Here is a 23,033-nt window from a genome sequence, read left to right on the forward strand (position 1 = left end):
TCACACCTGCTCAAAATGAAACGGGCACCCCCTCTCATCCATCTATTTGAACACCATTTACAATCACTTGCTTTTTAGCAGTGATAGTCCCAGAAACAGTTTCGGTCTCCTGAAATGCACAGACGAACACCACACTTGTGGCAGAGTAAGCTGGTGTAACTTGAACAGCCACTATTCCTGCAGCGCCCCCTCTCTGTCTTCCGTGGGAGGTGTCCAACTTGGTCCTGGCGCACATCTGATGGCCGATGTTGACATGGTGCCTTGCGTGGATTGCAGTCTGGACTATCTTCCAGTTGTCTCTTCTGAGCTGAAGATGGCTCGTACGCCATTGCTGCTCCCTTGGTAAACGTCAAAGTCACACATGATGCCGCTGATCCCTGTTCTGACCCATACTTTGAACCCCCAGGGATGTGGCTTGCCTCTCATGTACTGCTTGATGCTGCTGAACCTCCCCTTGAATGGAATCATCATCTCATCCAGCGAGGCTCTCTCCTTGCTTGTGGCATTCTGAAATGAAAATAAAGAAATACCATTAGTACATTAGTACTAGCACATCTCACTGCAGGTACATATTTCACAAGTCACACAATACTGTCTGGCCAACCTATTGTACTTTGCTTATCCTCACAAGTGGCATCAGTGATGATGGTACTTAGCACCATCAGTGATGAATGATGATGCTTAGCCTAACAAAGGGATTGGGGATGACTGTAAGTGGGCAATCCCAACACCCATCACATGAACAATGATGAGAGATTCTTAACTGGGCGACTCCCATATGAACAATTACCATACACTGATTGCTAACCACAAACATTACCAAAATGTTTTGCTAAAACATTATAGGCAATGACATGTTATAAGCTAATGATGCAGTATATTTGTCTTCGAGTACAATTGGTTACAATATACAAATTGGTATATATATATATATATATATATATATATATATATATATATATATATATATATATATATATATATACACACACACACACACACACACACACACACACACACACACACACACACACACACACACACACACACACACACATACCAATTTGTATGTTTTAACCAATTGTACTCGAAGACAAATATACTGCTTTAGCTTATAAGTTATAACATTTCATTGCCTATAATGTTTTAGCAAAACATTTTGGTAATGTTTGTGGTTATTTGTGGTATATATATATATATAGTAATGCAATGTGGGGAAAATACACATAATTGTATAAATGTATTGTGAAAACTATAAGACTCCACTTAGCCAGGTGAACAGGTGGCATTGCTATTTGCTACCACTATGACCCAGAGTTGTAAAAAAACAACAAGTATAAAGCATGCTCTAATTTACATTTGGGGGATATCTTTCCCAATAATATCATATGTACATGTTCTAGACATTCTAATGATCACCAAAAAAATTATTGCAGACATTTTACTTACTTTTTTGTGAGAAATCCTGTCCAGTGAAAAAGAGATTGTTCTTCCTTCAAGGATTTTCAAGTTGTGACTTTTCCTGCCTCTGTGGGGGGTATTTATATGCAAATATCCCGGCCAATGACATTGCAAGACTAAACAATAGGATCCAATGATGATGTTTAGGTGAAAGAATAACAGGAAAACAAATGATTTATACCATGTTTTTGATAAAATACAAATGTTGTAATATTACAACTGCGGGTCTTGGAGGGTTAAGACCGGGAAAGCATCGGTGGCATTTCAAGATTTCTTTGGCTATTAAAAAAAAGCAGATATACAAGCTCATAGCGCGGCACCGAGTGCCGCGCTATGAGCTTGTAGATCTTTTTTTTTTTTGAAAAATCTTGAAAATGTGTGCAAATCTTTGAATATATATTTTTTAAAGCGGATATTTGTAACTCAAATCTAGCTTCATGGAACTAAATATTTTGAGATGGGGTTCCGCGGCCCAATACATATCATTTTGGGGGTCCTTGACATGTTAAAAGTTCCAGCATCACTGATATTATCGCAACAGATGTAAAACTGTTAGGATTTAGAAGACATTTGTAGGGTCCCCAGAAGCAAAGATTTATAAAAATATATATATATATTCAATTTGCTAATTAAAAAAAAAATAGCAGATCTACGAGCTCATAGAGCTTGTAGATCTGCTATTTTTGAATAGCCAAAGAAATCTAAAAATGACACGATCTAAATGGGTTAAGACGTGCAAGGAAACGGAGACTGTCTCAGTCACCTCCAGTGACCAGGAATGCTGCCTGGAGCAAACCATCAATCTTACGCTGCTGTAAAAGGTCCAACGTAAATTGATCCGCTTTCAAATGGCTACGCTGCATTGAGAGTGACATAAAACAATGGCATTTGTCAGGGGAAGGGACTCTTCAGCAGTGCTAAACAACAAGCCTCTATCTATGCCTTATCTAACGTTTCTTCGGTCTAACAATGGGGACCCCTGGTATTGACAGAAAGCAGAGTTCATGGAGGAATGACAAATGCAGTCAGCCAAACGTGGGTTTCGTTCCATGAATGAAAGGGAACTCCCTTCATTCAAGTCTCAAGTTGTTTCTCCTACGGGTCCTTAGTCAGCTAAGCTTACCTTATCGTCGCTGTTGGGCAGAAAACCTTGTAACTCCATATTAGATTTTTTCTTAATGTTTAAAAAATAATAATCATAAAGCAATTGTACGCAGTGGTGGGTGGTGACTAAAGTTTTCAAATAAATGCAGTGGAGTAAAAGTACAATATTTGGATCCCAGATGTAGTGGAGTAGAAGTAAAAGTATTGGAAATTGGAAATACTCCAGTCAAGTAAAAATTCCCGAAAAGTGTACTTAAGTACAGTACTAGAGTAAATGTACTTAGTTACTTTACACCACTGCTTGTATGCTTCAAAAGTATTTTTGAAATATTTTTGAAAAGTTTTGGACATACAAGGTTTCCGCCTGACAGCGTCCCTATGAGAGAGCACGCCAAGACTTAGGAGGTCGCTGAAGAATCTGACACTGATACACCGATACACTTATCTCTGCACCTTTCGAACATCTTTATTTATTTATCAATCCAGGGAAAGTGCACTTTAATTAAAGGCACAGTATGTAACTTTGCCCTGCGTTTACATAACTAAACAATACATATTGTGTTTACCTATCATGTCAGCAGTCAGCAGCCAATGGAGTACTGTGGTGGTGTTTACCTGCAGAAACACACTGTCCTCTCACTGTATTTTGGTGTTGTCACTTGTTTGTTTTGGTAGACGGGGACGTTTTGGGTCGACCAAAGTAAGTGAAAAGTGTGTTTCTGCAGGTAATCACCACCACACTACTCCAGTGGCTGATATCTACTGGTACAGAGGGAAATGTTTAGGTAAAAAAAATCGATTGTTTTGTTATATAAACACAGGGCAAAGTTACATACTATGCATTTAACATTTCAGTTTTTTTTTTAAATAATTATGTAAAAACATACTACCGTAATCACAGACTGATCTAACATGACTATGTGCTCAGTAGTACCAATGTAATACAGTCAGTACCCTTAAAAGTACAGAGTTGAGTACCCAACCCTACTTAGCATACCATGGATTCCTCGCACCTTCCTGTCACTGGTCAAATAAGGAATTAATTAGCCTAGTGGCTCACTTTTGTTTCCTAAAGAAAGGTCCCATTTGTTCCAAGTTTCCTGAATAGTCACCAACACAGACGACGGGGGTACTGGCCACTCCCCTGCCTCACAGCCGAAATAGCTCAGTTGGGAGAGCGTTAGACTGAAGATCTAAAGGTCCCTGGTTCGATCCCGGGTTTCGGCATTTTAACCCCCTGATGGTTAGCCATAGTTAAAAGTTTATCAATAGGTGCCGTGCAAACCATTAATAACAGGGTAATAGTGTTACAACCCTGTTATAACAGGGTAATAACACTGTAATTACGTATTATATCATGGTCAAATTATGACTCCACATTGAAAGTAGGGCCTGTTTCCTGAGTGACTTCAGCCCTTTGCTCCCCTAGGGTGAGTAAGTAAGTCTGTTTCCTGAACAGTCAGTCACCACGTATAACACTGTGATCTGACCCCTCCCCCACTCACTGCCGAAATAGCTCAGTTGGGAGAGCGTTAGACTGAAGATCTAAAGGTCCCTGGTTCGATCCCGGGTTTCGGCATTTTGACCCCCTGATTGATGGCATTCCTTTATAATCCTTAGTTAAAACTTTCTCAGCTACATGATCCGTTTCCTTAAAACATTATATTGTCGACCAAACTTCCTTTCCATGCTATTGTGTGTGAGTAAGCTTTGTTCTGTTCATGTAGTCACTTGTTCTTTGAATAAGACACTTCACACACCATTTACTATCCCTTAACCCAGTGGTTCTCAACCTGTGGGTCGGGACCCGACCCCCAGGTGCCCATATGATTTGGGGGGGATCCCCAGATGACAGTGAAGTGACAATTTTAGGACTTTTGAGACCTTTTCAATACCTAAAAATGAAAGAAGGAAAAGAAAAAGTCCATTACTGCATCAAAAGTAATCAACAAACTACTATAAAAACTGGTCAAACATTGGCCAAATTGTCAAATAATAGCTGAAAATAGCTGATTCACATTTTCTTATTTCACAATATTTATTTGTGGAACCGAGTCAAACTAAATTGAATGCCTCAAATCCTACATTCCAAGTGCTTATCAGGATGGGGGGGTCACCCAGTTCAAATATGATTATTTTGGGGGTTCACGGCCTGAAAAGGTTGAGATTGAGAACCACTGCCATAACCACTTAAAACCCTATATACTGAGTTGACCACAGTCCTCCACGGCTCTATACTATACGCCCTTTCCTTTCCCCCACCTCTACACCAAATCTCTTCGGCCAAAATAGCAGATCTACAAGCTCACAGCGCGTTGCATTGTGAGCTATTTTCGTCAAAATTGAAAGGTGAACATTTAATGTTCACCTCAAAACAGGGACGCTGGGGTTCGTGAGGTTGTCAGACCCCCGAGGCTTAATCGGTCACCTATAAAACGACAAACTTTGGCCTCCCAAAAAACTGCCTTTGAAGTCCCCCCCCCCCATAGCAATGTGAACTATTGTAAATCATCAATATTGTTCTGTCGGGTGTTGACAGGCATACCAGTTGTTCCAACTTCAGTCGGTCTGTGCAGGAATGTTCTGTTCTGTTCTGACCGTCGCCGCGGGCCAAAACACTGTGACCCCGTGTGGGGCCATCTAGAGCCATTAGTAAAGGAGGTGGAGACACCAAACCTGGAAAGTAAGATGCTATCTCTACTGTTCCAACTGTGAAAATAATGACGGTGCGGAGATGATAATAAGACGTGACTAACAGACCGCTGCACGTCTGAGACCGTGGGAAGAATATTTATGTGCTGCTAGTAGGGGTGTAACGATACATTTTAACAGCGATACGATACGCATCACGATACATGGTTGACGATACGATACATGGACGATATTGGTTCATTGATGGCGATACGATACGATTCAATGATTTAAAATTGATCCAGTAACTATTTAGCAAAACGTTTTAATCTGTGTGAAACGTGTGGAGAGTGCAGGTTTTTTAAGGGAAAGATTTATTATTATGGATATAAAGAAGTAAACACAGTGATTCTCTGACAAATACATGGACATTGTATTTGAACACATATGGACAAATCCGCACCTTGACATGAAAACAGAGATTACACACATTTATCCATAAACCAAGTGTAGCGATATGTAATGGAAAAGTAATTAGTGAACTAAGTGTCGATAAAATCGATTATTTGCATTGCAAAACTATTCGATACGATACAAAGTCAAACGACACAATATTTTGCTGTTGGCATATCGATATAGTAGATCGTTGAAAATCAATGCAGTTTCTGAATCGTTACACCTCTAGCTGCTAGACATTAGACTCAATACTCTCTCTCTCTCTCTCTCTCTCTGTAGGGTGGAACAAAAGCACTGTGCTGTATACCAACATGAAGCAGGGTTCAGTATGATAGGAACTGGACAGATGAGTTTCAATCAGTCATGCATTCAATAATGCATCTGTCACCGACTCTCAGTGGTGGAAAAAGTACTCGAATGTTTTACTTAAGTAAAAGTATCAATACGGCAATGTAGAAGTGCTCTGTTACAAGTAAAAGTCCGGAATTCAAAATTTACTTGAGTAAAAGTACAAAAGTATTGGTATCAAAATGTACTTACAGTACCAAAAGTAAAAGTACTAGAATGTTTGAAAATAGCAGATCTACAAGCTCACAACGCGTCGCGATGCGCTGTGTGGGCTTGTAGACCGGCTATCTTCAAATAGCCTAGGTATAAAATAGGGCTAAAGTGGTTAATGTATGCTTTATAATGTAATAATTTATATCTGCAAAGTAGCTAGTAACAATAGTTTTCAAATAATTGTAGTGGAGTTAAAGTACAATATTTGCCTCTGAGATGTAGTGGAGTAGAAGTAAAAGTATTGACAATTGGAAATACCCCAGTAAAGTAAAAGTATCTCAAAATTGTACTTATGTGCAGTACTTAAGTAAATGTACTTGGTTACTTTACACCACTGCCGACTCTGCATAAGAGCATTAATAGTTGGCTGAGCGAGTAATATGTGTCTGTATGCAGAGAGACACACACACACACACACACACACACACACACACACACACACACACACACACACACGCACACACAGGGGGGCCAAGCTGAGGTGTCCATTGTCAATTCATAATCACAATATGGATTCTGTTCTCTGCTCCAATGACTCACTGGGTTACAATCTGCTCTAGCATCGCCAAGGCAACCAAGCAAGTGGCTGCCCAGCTGGACACTAAGCATTTTCATTTTTTTTCTCTGGCCTGTGTCTGTCCCTGGGGGCTGTGTGTGTGTGTGTGTGTGTGTGTGTGTGTGTGTGTGTGTGTGTGTGTGTGTGTGTGTGTGTGTGTGTGTGTGTGTGTGTGTGTGTGTGTGTGTGTGTGTGTGTGTGTGTGTGTGTGTGGGTTCAGAGCGCTCCATTCCTCTGCCCACACGCTGCAGAGCGGTGGAGGACAGGAATGTGTTGTTTACACACTCTGTCCATCTTTACTGCCCCTCCAGTACGACGTGACAGCTCTCTTACTGACTGTACGTTACTGTCGGTCTGACATACTTGCACAGCAGGCCCATTATTACTGTGTTATTACATTATTACACACAAATAAACAACAACACCAGCTCCCTTTTCTACTTCTGGACAGAGAAAATCATCAATCATATGATCTGTGTTACCATCAGGATAAATCAATCAAAGTCATCATAATGAATCACAGATAATTTCCACTGTTAGGCTTAGGCTGGTGTTCACCAATTTAATCTATTAGTTCCAAGTGTTTAACCCATTAAAACCTGAGGCCATTCTTAAAAATGTTTTCTAAATCCTAACAGTTTTTTTAAAAAAATCTGGAAAATATTTTTTCACGATTTTTCAAAAATAGCAGATCTACAAGCTCGTAGCGCGGCACTCGGTGCCGCGCTATGAGCTTGTATATCTGCTATTTTTGAATAGCCAAAGAAATCTAAAATGACACAGATGCGTCCCAGGTATTAATGGGTTAAATGATGAACGATTCATATCATAAAGACATGTAATGCTATTCCATACTTATGTCATTTCTGCTGAACTCCATACATCATGAAATGATGCAAGTTATTATGGCTGAGATTATGTGCTGCAATACAACTGTATATAAACTTAATGGCCAGTACGGGGATCGAACCCGCGACCTTGGCGTTATTAGCACCACGCTCTAACCAGCTGAGCTAACCGGCCTGCCTACGAAGGACTAACGCTTCTTAAAGTGACAGTACACCCACAGTAACAGTGGGACATGGCCTTTATATATTGTAAAATACAGAGACAGACACACAGAGCTTGTGAACAACACATTTTCTGAACTAGAGATTACCCTATCAGAGCTCTCTGTCCCTCTGTCTGACATGGTGACAATTTAGCCACAAAACCCCTATATACTTTGCTGACCGGGGTCCCCCAGGGGTTTGTACTTGTTCCCCTACTTTTTCCCTCTACCAAATCTCTTCAATAAAGTAGCCAATCTACAAGCTCACTCATGCATTGTATTTTCTGCAAATCTATTATTGACAAATGTTTGCCTATTACAACATGCCCAGAACAATAGGGATGCTAGGCTTCATGTGGTTAAGAGGAACCTTAATACCCACACAGAGACCATAGGGGTCTGTAGAATAATCATAACATTTTTGTCAATACACAGTATCAATAGCGGGATTAACCAGTAATAACAGGGTAATAGTGTTATAACTAAGGTAATAACACCCTATTTGCTTAACACCCTATAACAGGTTAAACACAGCCGAAATAGCTCAGTTGGGAGAGCGTTAGACTGAAGATCTAAAGGTCCCTGGTTCGATCCCGGGTTTCGGCATTTTGACCCCCTGATGATTATCCATAGTTAAAACTTCAACACTAGGTTAAGTCTACACCTTTCCTGAAATATCAGCTACACCTACATTCCGTACTAAGTGCTTCCCACTTGAATTAATCATCTTTGTCTTGTTTGTGTTTTATCATTTGTCCATTTTACACAGATGTATGTTAAATACACAGCTTTAACAATTATCATAACATGTCGTTAGTCCCCTGACCCATAAACAATGGGTGAGATTATGTGCTGCTATACAACTGTATAAACTTAATGGCCAGTACGGGGATCGAACCCGCGACCTTGGCGTTATTAGCACCACGCTCTAACCAGCTGAGCTAACCGGCCTACCTACAAAGGACTAAGGCTTCTTAAAGTGACAGTACACCACAGTAACAGTGGGACATGGCCTTTAGATATTGTAAAATACAGAGACAGACACACAGAGCTTGTGAACAACACATTTTCTGAACTAGAGATTACCCTATCAGAGCTCTCTGTCCCTCTGTCTGACATGGTGACAATTTAGCCACAAAAACCCTATATACTTTGTTGACTGGGGTCCCCCAGGGGTTTGTACTTGTTCTCCTACTTTTTCCCTCTACCAAATCTCTTCAATAAAGTAGCCAATCTACAAGCTCACTCACGCAGTGTTTTCTGCAAATCTTCATCTATTATTGACAAATGTTCGACTATTACAACATGTCCAGAAGAATAGGGAGGCTAGGCTTCATGTGGTTAAGAGGAAACTTAATACCCACACAGAGACCATAGGGGTCTGTAGAATAATCATAACATTTTTGTCAATACACAGTAGCAATAGCGGGATTAACTAGTAATAACAGGGTAATAGTGTTATTACTAAGGTAATAACACCCTATTTGCTTAACACCCTATAACAGGTTAAACACAGCCGAAATAGCTCAGTTGGGAGAGCGTTAGACTGAAGATCTAAAGGTCCCTGGTTCGATCCCGGGTTTCGGCATTTTGACCCCCTGATGATTATCCATTTAAAGTTAGGTTAAGTCTACACCTTTCCTAAAATATCAGCTACACCTCCATTCCGTACTAAGTGCTTCCCACTTGAATTAATCAGCTTCGTCTTGTTTGTGTTTTATCATTTGTCCATTTTACACAGATGTATGTTAAATACACAGCTTTAGCAATTATCATAACATGTCGTTAGTCCCCTGACCCATAAACAATGGTGAGAAACATTCTGATCACCTGGTATGACTTTTTAATTAGCCCATAGCATTGTGAACAGGTCATTACTATACCCCGAGGCATTGACAGGTAGTTGTACAACACATACAGCCACTATCTATCTGTAAAAATGGCCAGTACGGGGATCAAACCCGCGACCTTGGCGTTATTAGCACCACGCTCTAACCAGCTGAGCTAAGCGGCCTTGTTAACCTAAGCTTTTCTTAAAGGGACAGTAAACCAAATTTCAACAAGAAAGTAACAGTATCACTTCATAGCTTGTGAACAGCTCTTTTCAAAGAACACATCAACACATATAATATAAATCGCCTAGTTGGGGCCCACCCAAGGCCCAGGTAGAACCCACTTAACCACATGGACAATCACAGGTCCCACATATAATTCCCTAGTTGGGGTCCATCCAAGGCCCAGGTAGAACCCCGTTGAAGCCCACATGGGCAAACCCACACGTGTGGATCCCGCTGACATTGCCCACTTGGGGCCCATATAGTTCAGCCCACCTTGAAACCATATGGGACCCACGTGGGTGTGCTGGCTGGGTAAAGACACAATTCTGAACTATTCTGTTATGAGTGAGAAAATAGCAGATCTACATCCTTACAACGCGTTACATCTCCCGGTTGGCATGTCACAGTGTAAAGCCATCTGTTCAGTGCTGGTCAGTACAGCCACTGTACAACCATGATTCAGGGAAGGAAATAAGACTGGAGTGTCTGTACTCACGCTGAGTCTTCGACAGAGTCCCACACTTGTTCGACTTCTCGTTTTCCGAGCACACGTTCCCCATAATGGCCAATGTGAGGTAAGGATGGAACCTACTCTTAATTTGGTCCCGTTTCTCCTATGACATACACTTCATAGCTTGTGAAGAGCTGTTATAAGAGATAAGCCTCTCCTATCAGACCTGTCAATCCCTCCTTCTCTTCTGCACAGACCAGTCTGGCCAGTTCCCAATTAAACAGAACTATTCCCCCAGGGAGGGGATGACAGGTAGTTGTTCCATCATACAGTCAGTAGTCCCAAATTGACTTTCATTAGGCCGTGGACGACCCACCCTAAATGATTCTGTCGTCCAGGGGACATAAATAAATGCATTTGGGACAAACACTAATCTCTCCTGGGATACAGATGGGACGAAGAGGATTTTTTGGAGCCGGCTGCGCATATCACTGTCACTGCGTAAATGCTGCACAAACTCGCGGCACGAGGCATACGGCAAATATCATGTTTACAGAATGCTAATAAAAGTTACCGCAGGCGACAGTGATCATCGCCCTCAGGTAGAGCTTAGTTGCAAACATGCTGCAATATTTGAAGAGGATAAACAGAGCAGAGAGAGATGGAGAACACTGTCAAACTGGTAACTGTATCCTAATCCAACCCTAGTCGAAACTTGCCGATATACAAGCTCTGGCTGAGAGACAAACCCTACCAGATCTGCGTCTCCTTTCCATGGATTGACATGCACTCCATAGTTACTCTATTAGTTAATGTTATGGAAATGATTTGGATTGTGATATTAGAGATAAGATAATAATGTTAAACTGAGACTGGTACTGTGATATTGTCGCACCATGCACAAACAAGAGTTTTAAAAAGGGAGCTGTTGTTTAATAGAAGGGACATTATTATTTCCAAATACAAGACGTTACATATTTATTTAACACTAAAGCCAGTCGTCCATGCTGGCATTGATTTCACCAAGTTCTGTGCTTTTACAGGGGGACATAACTCCCCCTGCAAAAGATGACAGACGGAAGTATTTACTCCAATAAAGGTGTTTTATTAAACTCTCTCTCAATATGTCAAATAAATCTCTCAGTCTCAGCCACAGGTCCAACTCCCAACAAAACCTACATGCAGGTACGTTTGATTACAGCAACTCCTCCAACACACGGCAAATCTTTATCGTATATGACACCCACACCCTCTCCAATTCCCGCAGCTCCATGGCAATCAGATGTTTTGTAGCCACAAATCACAATATAAAAGTAGAAAGAATTGCCAAGCATATTTCAACAGAACAAATTACAATAACAAATTGATACATTATTTTAAAAGTATAATAGTTTTGGGGACATGTTACATTAGCTTTGGGGTGGTTAATTTTATTTATTTATTTTGGGATGGTTCTGGAATGGTGGTGAAAAAGGTTTGTCTAGAGCCCTGGATTTTGTCCTACGGACCCTGATATGAAACTTTGTTTATGGTTAAAGTAGTATCATGAAGTGGTCCACTGCTGTTGCTTTAAAAATTAAACACATGCTACCACAGAAAATAAATACATAACAATAAATGTTACATCATAAATAGATCTAGCGTTTTATTTCAAGAAATGGAATACAGTTATACTTGGCATTGATGGCTCCGCTCTTTAAGATGTTCCCTAATTTTAGCTAAGCTAAATCAGGGAACGCTATGCAAAACATTGAATCTGTTGAACTTGAGTCATGCAAACTTGAATTCCAGTTTATCTTTAGAGCCATGCAATATTGCATTTCAGTTTATCTTTAGAGCCATGCAAACAATGAATTTCAGCTTACTTTAGAGCCACGCAAGCACGAATTTCAAGTGTAACATTCAGTTTACCTTTTGTTCCATGCAAGACTCTGAACTACAGTAGAAGGTGGAGGCTGGAATGGTGGAAGCAAGCTTTGCCATCAATATAGTATGTGGCAGCAATTGAATAGCAGAGATTCAGTGTAGTAGGAGGGAGCCATATTTACACGGTTATGCTGACCGCCTTGCTGTGATCGGTGAGTAGAAAAGTGTGGCTGATTGTAAACATTCAACAGACAGACAGTTGATTACAGCTGGGGCGTGTATGACTCCGTCTCCTACATAAACTAATGCGGTGCTTCATTTATTAGTTTCTGGGAGGGGAGATTTGTTTATGAAATAGAGCTTGTTATGTCTAGATGGGGGGGTACTCTGGAGTGTAGAGTCTTGAAGAGCTAGGAAGCACCCATTTAACAACAACACTCTCTGTCGCAGAGCATAACTAGAAAAGTGTGCTTCTCGGAGCACAGGTCTCCGCCAGGCTGGGTTTTCTACCCAAACTTTGCCACTCATAGCCACTTGGAATTTCATTGAAAAATCAAACTTAAACATCTTGATCACATGACTTCAGAGATAATGTGTACTGGTTTGTGTAAGTTTTGGACAAAATATGTAGGAATAGTAGCAAAATGTGTGTTTTGAAGAAAACGTAATATGCACATTTATTCTTCTCACACAGCCTTCTAAGATATAAAGATCAACCCAGAGACTTAATTTAGAGGATTAATTAAAGTAGTGAGTACTGTGGCGCCCTGTGCCTTAGCAGAAACTGCAGAAAGGTAAGGCGGGTCTATCCTATAACGTTGGTGGAATCCATAACGCTCCAGGGATTGGTGAAGATCATAATAGCTAATATCAAGGTAGCTTTGGCACATACTACTAGCTGGCTGTCAAAGAGGGGAGAAGACACTGAGGTTGTGCGTTTAGCTGGCCTACCTTTTGGTAGTAGTGAGCAATGCATTATTCACTGCTTTATGCACATTCCGGCAACAGCTGTCCTTCAGTAGACAGCATATGTGTTGTCAACATCTCAATTCAAAACTCCACTGGCCAGTACGGGGGTCGAACCCACGACCTTGGCGTTATTAGCAACACGCTCTAACCAACTGAGCTAACCGGCCCCACATCTACTATGCTACAGTGGGACATCTCATGTCACATGACCTTTAGTTATGGTAAACAGGGATGTCAATGATTAACCGGTTAATAGAAAATATCTGAATATACTTAATGGCTTATTGGTTCATTTGCATAATACTACACAATAATAACACACACACACACACACACACACACACACACACACACACTCCTGCGAAGTGATTACCTTTTCTTCAACATTAGTGTTGTTGTTTTTTGACTAATACAATTAGTGCTTCCTATGTCTTCAAGACGCAAATCAGTCTGAGTCTCATTGTAACTCTGCACTCCTACAGTAGCCTCTTGCTCTCTAAATATAACAAGTTCTACTTCTTTTGGATAAAAAGTCACCTTCCCAGAAAGCACATAAGCATACTATGCACATTTATTCTCAAACAGCTTTTTCAATTAGCTCTCAAACATAAAGATCAACCCAGAGACTGATTAATTTACGGGATTAATTAAAGTCTGTTCCCCACGCACCCACGCCTCTCCAGAGATGCGTGCTTATGGATCCCACAATTTTTCTTGGGAGACCCGCTGTGATTGTCAGTTCTTCCTTCCTAGCGTTTTTGCAACTATGCCTAAACCTAACCTTGCAGAAAGGTAAGGCGGGTCTATCCTATAACGTTGGTGGAATCCATAATAACGCTTCAGGGATTGGTGAAGATCATAATAGCTAATAGCAGTTAGTAGCTTTGGCACATACTACTAGCTGGCTGTCAAAGAGGGGAGAAGACACTGAGGTTGTGTGCATATCTAGCCCACCTTTTGGTAGTAGTGAGCAATGCATTATTCACTGCTTTTTGCACATTCCAGCTACAGCTGTCCTTCAATAGACAGGGTATGTGTTGTCAACATCTCAATTCAAAACTCCACTGGCCAGTACGGGGATCGAACCCGCGACCTTGGCGTTATTAGCACCACGCTCTAACCAGCTGAGCTAACCGGCCCCACACCTACAAAGTTACAGGGGGACATCTCATGTCACGTGACCTTTCGATATGGTAAACAGGGATGTCAATGAAAATATCTGAATATACTTAATGGCTTATTGGTTCATTTGCATAACACTAAATGCATGTTCTGCATTTGGTTGATGATATTATTTGGTTAAGGGCAGATGTAATTAATTTAGACACACTTGGGGAGGAACAATAGAGGGGGGACTGCCCATAAGTCAGGCTATAGCCTAACTGTAGCCAAAACTGGCAATGTTGACATGACTCTGAGAATACATTATGTTGCATGAGGGGATGACTTGTCCAACTACGATGTAAGTAAAAATGCTCCGTTATAGGGTGAGGGTGGGTGAGTGAGTCTCACTCTCTCAGAGAGAGAAAAGAGAGAGAGGCACACTAAGCGCTTGCGGCGAGTCACACTGCAGCACACAGCTGTCTTTTTTTAAAAGTGTGATTTAAGTTGACATTTCAAGATAATTTTATGTCGTCTTGGACATGAGATTTTAGGCTAGAAACAGATCTGCCAACTCGACCTGTTAACCCCCGCGTCCCCGTGATAATGAATGATTGAGAAAATATTATAAAATATTATATTATATATATTATGAGAAAACCGTTCCTCTGTTCTTTCAATGGACTAAAGTTACAATCTTGTGTGCTTACAGTCACGTGAGTATAAAGTACTATACTGTTGGAAAATAAACAAATGAAAACGGACGCAATATCAGGCAATACCAGAACTTTTGCTACCAACCAAGGAGTCTAGGAGAATCATCTACTTTGAACCAGAAAGCCACATCAAGCCATCAAGAGCATCAGTCACCTCTTGAACTGAACTACACTATGAAGAGAAGTCATGTCGGATGAGGCAAGAGAAGGTCTCCAACATAAAGATCACCAGAGAGACAGATTCATTGAAGTAGTGAGTAGCCTAGGTTGACACAACAACCACAGCATCATGGACATTCCTGCCACAGCTGTCCTTCAATGTCTGTCGACATCTCTCAGCTCAAAACCACTGTGGCCAATGCGGGGATCGAACCCGCGACCTTGGCGTTATTAGCACCACGCTCTAACCAGCTGAGCTAACCGGCCCCTGCAACCTTAACTCTTTAACTGCCAATGATGAGATTTCCCGTCATATTTTGCTATGGCCCACACTGAGGAGATTTTTGTGTTTTCAGTGGTTTTCCACTCGTATACGTCTTTTAAAGCGATCGGGGGATCATGAAAACACGGCAGTGGCGTGGCAAATTATGTTTTATTTCTGGCAGTCAAAGAGTTAATCCCAACCCACCGACACAGCACTGTATGACAGCATGATATACAGAGTTGCGTGTGTGTGTGTGAGCACAGCAGCTCGTGAGCTGTCAACCACCTTAAAGACTACTAATCATTGTGTGTATTCCTGAACTGTCTGCATGGAGTGACCTCGGTACATAGAAAACAGAGCAATTACCTTGAAGCACTTTTGAAAAACAGCTGCTATTTGTGGACAACTTTGCAAAAGCTTATCCCAAGCTAACCTTTCCTATGTGATGAATATATAGGCTAACTATTTCTGACAGCAAATGCACAATTCTTATGGTTTTGTAAGTTACATTTCCCTCAGTTGCAATGTAACAACTCTGTGTACTCATCATTTCTATTCCTTTTTAATTGTACATACATTATTTCGTTTTGATTGTATTGTTTGCTTTGGCAATGTAAATGTATGTTTTCTCATGCCAATAAAGCCTTTTGAATTGAATTGAAAATTGAATTGAGGGAGATTTGGCATTACTTTCAGGAGGAGGCGGTGGGAAGTCTTCCTCGTCCATGTCTTCTTGTCTTGGACTCACTCTTCTTCACTCAGCAGCCTGCCTGGACCACAGAGGAGAGGGGGGGGGGGGGGAACAATAATGTCAGGGGGTGGCAGATCGAGTGGTTGACAATGCAGTGGTGGAAGAAGTACTCAGATATTTTACTTAAGTAGAAGTAACAATACCACAATATTAAAATACTCTTGTTACAAGTGAAAGGCCTGTGTTCAAAATGTTACTTGAGTAAAAGTACAAAAGTATTGGCATCAAGATATACTTAAAAGTTCAAAAAAAAAAGTACTAAAATGTTTGAAAATAGCAGATCTTGTAGATCGGCTATTTTCAAATACCCTATGTATAAAATAGGGCTAAAGTGGTTCATGTATGTTAATAATTTGTCTGCAAAGTAACTAGTAACTAAAGTTTTCAAATAATTGTAGTGGATTAAAAGTACAATATTTGCCTCTGAGATGTAGTGGAGTAGAAGTAAAACAACTGGAAATACTCCGGTAAAGTAAAAATACCTCAAAATTGTACTTAAGTACATTACTTGAGTAAATGTACTTAAGTTACTTTACACCACTGCAAATTAGCACAGCTGAATAATAATGTCTCCCCCTCAGTCTATCTACATGAGGCAGTCTCAGACTGTCAGAGCAGTGTGCTACCTTTTGTCTCAACGGCAGCCCTTTGAACCACAACTAATTTAAGACAAATTGCACGATAATGACACACATTGAATGAAAACAAAGCTCTCTCTCTCTCTCTCTCTCTCTCTCTCTCTCTCTCTCTCTCTCTCTCTCTCTCTCTCTCTCTCTCTCTCTCTCTCTCTTCTCCTCTCTCTCTCTCTCTCTCTCTCTCTCTCTCTCTCTCTCTCTCTCTCTCTCTCTCTCTCTCTCTCTCTCTCTCTCTCTCTCTCTCTCTCTCTCTCTCTCTCTCTCTCTCTCTCTCTGATGGTTCCTGCTCCCACGTGTTTTTAAAATGTAAACAAACAATCAGACCATTCTTATGGAGTTCTCAGTGTGTGTGTGTGTGTGTGTGTGTATTATGTGCGTCTTCCCACCGTTCAGAAAATCTTTTGATGCAACATTACGCCAACGCGTCATCTCATCCTGGGTATTCTTTACTTGTATAATAGTTTAATAACATCTAATCTGTGCAGCACCTGTTTGCTAAAAAGCATACAACTAAGAGCTGGCATTACTTTGCACATCAGTATATATCAAGGATTATGTATTTGTTTTTATATGAGTCAATTAAAAGTACACAAAGTTAGTACACTAGTACGTTGGTTCTCAGAGTGGGGTCCGGGGACCCCCAGGGGTCCTTGGTGGGGTTCCAGGGGGTCCCCAGCAAAATGTGTTAATATAGCATCACAATCATTTTAACCACTTTTATACTTTGGCTATTCAAAAATAGCAGATTTACAATGAGCTTGTAGATTTGCTATTTTAGAAAGAAATCTTTCAATATATATATTTTTAAAGCAAACATTTGTAACTCAAATAGTTGCTTCTGGGGGTCCCTGGAACAAAATATTATGAGATAGGGGTCTGCAGCCAAATACATATCTTTTTGTTGGTCCTTGACATGAAAAAGGTTGAGCACCACTGCACTAGAAGGTAGGATTGCTGCAGTACTACAAACCAGCTGAGTTCTAACAACATTATTGCTGTTAGCTCTAAACAGCATTAATCTGTTGGCTAAACAGAAACGTTAGGCTATTGGTTTGTCTTTCAAAAACAAAAACAAACATTTCTGTTTTAACAAGCTAACGTAGAGCTCAAAGTGTAACATCTGTGTAAAGGAACCCTCTCACCACAGTGAGAAAGTAACTGATTCAAAGCATGTTAATTCTCACCATGCTTCAGCCCGTGGGTTCACTCAGTTATTTTAGCCCGTTAAGACCTGGAACGCATCTGTGTCATTTTTAGATTTGAGCTAAAAAAGCATTATTTTACACTTTGTGAAAATGTCACAAATGTCACAATCGTGAAAATGTTGCGCAAATCTTTGAATATGTATATTTTTAAGCGAACATTTTTAACTCAAATCTTTGCTTCTGAGGGGTCCATGGAACAAAATATTTTGAGATGGGGGTCCGAGGCCAAATACATATAATTTTGGGGGTCCTTGACATGAAAAAGATTGAGCACCGTACGTTTTTCAGAAAACTGTTGGGATTTAGGAGACATTCAGTAGAATCGGGTTCAGGTCTTTAATGGGTTAGTCTGCATCAAACAAGGCTTTGATTCAAACGAATGGGCTTGACTTGGTGTTTCACACGCCATGAAAGTTAAGAAGAGTTTTACATCCAGTGAAATGTAGTAGACACATTTCTGCAGACAGTAAATACCAAACAGCAAGTCTGCCTTAATTAACATGGCTGTTCAGACCTGCATCTACTGTGTAAGCCTTCCTCAGGCTCACAACGTGTTGATTGAGGTCTCAGTATTAGTCACTACCTGCAGGTCATTTATTTTGTGCTTTTAATCAAATCGCCTAAAATTAACGTGTTTTAACCCACTCAGTCCGGGAACGCATCTGTGTCATTTTTTGATTTTTAGCTATAACCATTATTTTATACTTTTGGCTGTTCAAAAATAGCAGATCTACAAGCTCATAGCGCGAAAACATGTGCCAATCTTTAAATATAGGCTATATACATTTTTGAAAGCGATTTTTTTAACTCAAATCTTTGATCCTATTTTGAGATGGGGGGTGGGGGGTCCGCGGCCAAATACATATAATTTTGGGGGTCCTTGACATGAAAAGGTTTTGTTCCAGGGACCCCCAGAAGCAAATATTTGAGTAAAAAAAAAAAAGAAAGGCTATAATCAAAGATTTTCTCACATTTTCATGATTTTTTTTAAATAGCAGATCTACGAGTGCCGCGCTATGAGCTTGTAAATCTGCTATTTTTTAAAAGCCAAAATATAAAATAATGGTTACATAGCTAAAAATCTAAAATGACACAGCTGCGTTCCCAGATTGAATGGGTTAATAAATGCATGACATTTAGTCTGTCTCTAGATCTCCCCAGGTGCATAGCTGCTGCTAGAAAACATACCTATGTCTTTGCTGACATAAAACAACAGAGCCCGACATAGCTCCACCTACTGTCTGCAATGGGGAACAGACAGTAGCATGCACTGGGGCCTGGGGTCACATTGCTGAGTGTGTTTTTTGGGTAATAATAATGAACCTCTCGTTCTTTAGGCTCAGTGGAAATGTCACCAGCGTGCCAGGGCAGGAAACGACCCTCTGAACCTGCAGAGACACGACGAGGGCCAGGGAAATTCTTTCCCCTTACAGCAGGTCCTCTGCAACGGATGTAAAAAAGACCGTATAGAGAGGGTGACAGATTCTGTCAAAGATCGACCCTGGAAAAAAAGAAAAAAAAGTTGTGTGTGGAATGGATGACACAGCCCTGACATCACTCTGCAGTATAAAGCCAGCCTTGTGGCAGATGGGGGAGGGGGAGGGGGTGTTCTATATAATTATTCTCTCTCTGACAAGCTTCGCTCTGGTTAAATAAAAGAAAACTACCACAGAAGTTCGACAATAGTCGACCAGTGAGTAAGACAAGACAAGCCCACACCACAGTGGTGCGAGCAGCGCACGAGAGCCAAGAGATAACTCAATACGAAAGCCTCAAAGCTTTGTTTTGTCTACAAATAATGTGAAATCCTCTGCTTCTTTCTTTGTCCTCCGGGGCCTGGCAGAGGGCCAGAGACAGTGCCATGTGAACACACAGGGACCTAGTGTTTAGCTGGAATACAGTAAGACAGACAGACACCCGGACAATGCTAATGCTAACAGAGGCAGGTAGAATATCCACTGCCTGCGGAGGCAAGCAGCCGGCATAATGGAGTGGAATGCAGTGACTAAAAGAGAGAGCAACTAGAGAGATCTCTGGTACCCACTGGTACAATTCATCATGATCCATCTTCTCTTTGCAGAGAAATATTGTGGGGTGAAGCGCTTGATGTGCATTGTGTACCATTCCATGCACATGAAAAAGTAATGTTTCACTTGAGTAAAAACTTACTGCAATATATAAATACTCTGTTACAAGTAAAAATCCGGAATTCAAAGTGTACTTGAGTAAAAGTACAAAATTATTGGCATCAAAATGTACTTAAAGTACCAAAAGTAAAAGTACTCATTATGCAGAAGGTCCCATTTCACAAGTTTTCTAGAGTATACAATGTACAAAAATCCTTCGAAAATAGCAGATCTACAAGCTCACAACGCGTCGCAATGCGACGCGTTGTGAGCTTGTAGATCGGCTGTTTTCAAATAAGTTTAAAGGCTGAAGTTGTGTGTATGTGTTGTAAGCTAAATCTACAAAGTAACTAGTAACTAAAGTGGTCAAATAATAGTAATGGGAGTAAAAGTACAATATTTGCCTCTGAGATGTAGTGGAGTAGAAGTAAAAGTATTGGAAATTGGAAAATACTCAAATACCTCCAAATTGTACCTAAGTACAGTACTTGAGTACATGTACTTAGTTACTTTTCCACCACTGACAGTAGGTGTCTGAAGTGACTGGCACGGTTCAGAGTGATGATAACAAACAGCTCAACTCTGATTAGAAGGTAAAAGAAAGGATAAAGTGACTCATCTCTCCACAAGGGCGTAAAGAATAGCACAGAGGAAGAAAGGGAAGTAGTGAAGAAGAGATGAATCATGCCGGTGTGCGTGTGTGTATGCGTTTCATACCAGAACATCCATGTCCCCATCATTTTCTACACTAAGCTACACCGTCCTACCTTTGGCTGGGTGGAAGTGATATGCTATTCAGTCCACAATGGAAACAAGTCCCCAGCCTTAAATAGGGATAGTTCACCCCAACAAAGTTTTTTTTCTATCGATTAGTCACCCCATAGAGACTTGAATTCATGGTTATTTTTTTGTTTTTGTCGCATTCCTAAGCCAATAATTTGATGACCGGCGGACCGGTAGACAGCGGTTCCGGTAGGAGATACAAAGGAGACTCTTTGTGTGTCCTACCGGAACCGCTGCGGTCATCAAATTATTGTCTTAGGAATGCGACAAAAACAAAAGAATAACCATGAATTCAAGTGGGGTGACTAATCGATAGAAAAAAAGTCAGGTGAAATATCCCTTTCATGTCTGACTGTACCATGTGCTGTTTACATTTCTGACTAATAAAGTATTCAATCAATCCACTACGACTACAACTCAGACAGCGCGCTTATCAGCTCACAAGGCCATCGACTGTTCAGCCATGGCCATGTGAAGTTTTCTGGTGCAAAAAGACATGCATGTATTCCGGTGTGATCCCCAGTGACTAGACAGAAATGTTCTGTCATGTTCCTCTTCTTGAACAGGCAAAACCTCAGAGCACCTGTACATACATGAGTGATTTTTAATCACAACATTGATGACAATCATTAACTGTCCAGTTCCATTAAAACCCACAGGAACTTCACTTTGATTGCAAATGCTTTGTCTTAATAATTGCATTTTATTAGCGACAGTCTCTTTGTCATTACAGCTACAAAAACAGCCTTGGTTCCTTCACTTCTCTCCTATAATTACTGGGGGTTCTCAGCTCGTTTTTACTTGCTGCAGGGGAGAGGAAACTGGACGCACCTTCCTCTAAAGTACTTTTAGAGTCTAAAGTACGCCCTGTGGCGTGGCATCTGCGTAATCTGCGTGGAGGCCCTCTTCTCATCTGCAACTCCGCTCTGTCGGTTAACAACGTGTCTAAAGGAGGTGACCGTAACATCTGAGAGTGATACTCTATCTCTGGCAGCTCTGCGCCTTTCAGGAAACCTGGCAACGCTCTGGTCTCTTAGCATACCGTGCATTCCTCACACTGTCGTACCACCGGTCAAAGCACAAATGTGTCTCAATTCTCATATTTGTCCTCACTTTCTCTCCCCGAAAGGAAATGGAGAACGACATATTTGTTCCAAGTTTTAATTTCCTGAATGTTCAGATGACCGGGGATCTGACTGTCCTCCGACCCCGTCCCGTCTCACTGCCGAAATAGCTCAGTTGGGAGAGCGTTAGACTGAAGATCTAAAGGTCCCTGGTTCGATCCCGGGTTTCGGCATTTTGACCCCCCTGATGGTTATCCATATCCATAGTTTAAAGGCAGACTAGGTAGCTTTTCAGATCTGTGTGTACACACACTCCACTTTTATGGCCCAATCAATTAACTCAGCACATAACCCCTTTGAAATTCAAAGGGATCAATTAAGAGCTCCTGCCCTCCCCCCACAGACTTTTCGGTCCCTGCAAAGGGATGAATGTCAATATAAACAGTTGAATATCAACATAAACAGTGGAACAAAACCAAAATACAGCCAGAGGGATGTGTCTTTCTGCAGGAAAACACACCAGCATAATTATATAGTGGCTGATAGAGGGGAAAATGCTAAATAAATACATACATTTTTTTTTAAATTAGGCTCAAGGTTACCTAGTCTGCATTTAATAGTGTTATAACCCTGTTATAACAGGGCAATAACACTGTAATTACTTATTATATCATGGTCAAACTAGAACTCCACATTGAAAGTAGGGCCTGATTCCTGAATGGTCACCACATATAAGACTGTGTTCTGACCCCTCCCACTCTCACTGCCGAAATAGCTCAGTTGGGAGAGCGTTAGACTGAAGATCTAAAGGTCCCTGGTTCGATCCCGGGTTTCGGCATTTTGACCCCCACCCTGATGGTGATCCTTTATAATCCTTAGTTAAACATTCTCTAGGCTAGCCCTCTTGTCATCTGCAACGTCATCCACGCAGTCAGTCAGCAACATGTCTTGGCTTTGAAAACACAACAAAACAGTGAGGATGAAGCCCAGTGTCACTATTCTGGGCATGTCATGAGACAAACATTCAGCAAAAATAGCAGATCTACAAGCTCACAAGGAAAAAAG

The 23,033-nt window shown here is 40.9% G+C and overlaps 1 protein-coding gene across 2 annotated transcripts in view; it reads right to left on the minus strand.

Annotated features, from left to right (window-relative positions):
- The window catches only part of arhgef10 (Rho guanine nucleotide exchange factor (GEF) 10), a 235,584-nt gene that overhangs the window by 201,486 nt on the left and 11,065 nt on the right, over positions 1 to 23,033 (minus strand). For both annotated transcript variants that reach the window (XM_080413203.1, XM_080413202.1), the window contains exon 2: positions 16,095 to 16,174. In XM_080413203.1, the coding sequence (XP_080269329.1) occupies positions 16,095 to 16,131 (37 nt within the window). In that variant the 5' untranslated portion in view covers positions 16,132 to 16,174. The remainder of the gene's footprint in view (positions 1 to 16,094; positions 16,175 to 23,033) is intronic.

This window comes from Gymnoscopelus braueri (genome assembly GCF_963280865.1).
Source record: "Gymnoscopelus braueri genome assembly, chromosome: 19".
NCBI lineage: Eukaryota > Metazoa > Chordata > Actinopteri > Myctophiformes > Myctophidae > Gymnoscopelus > Gymnoscopelus braueri.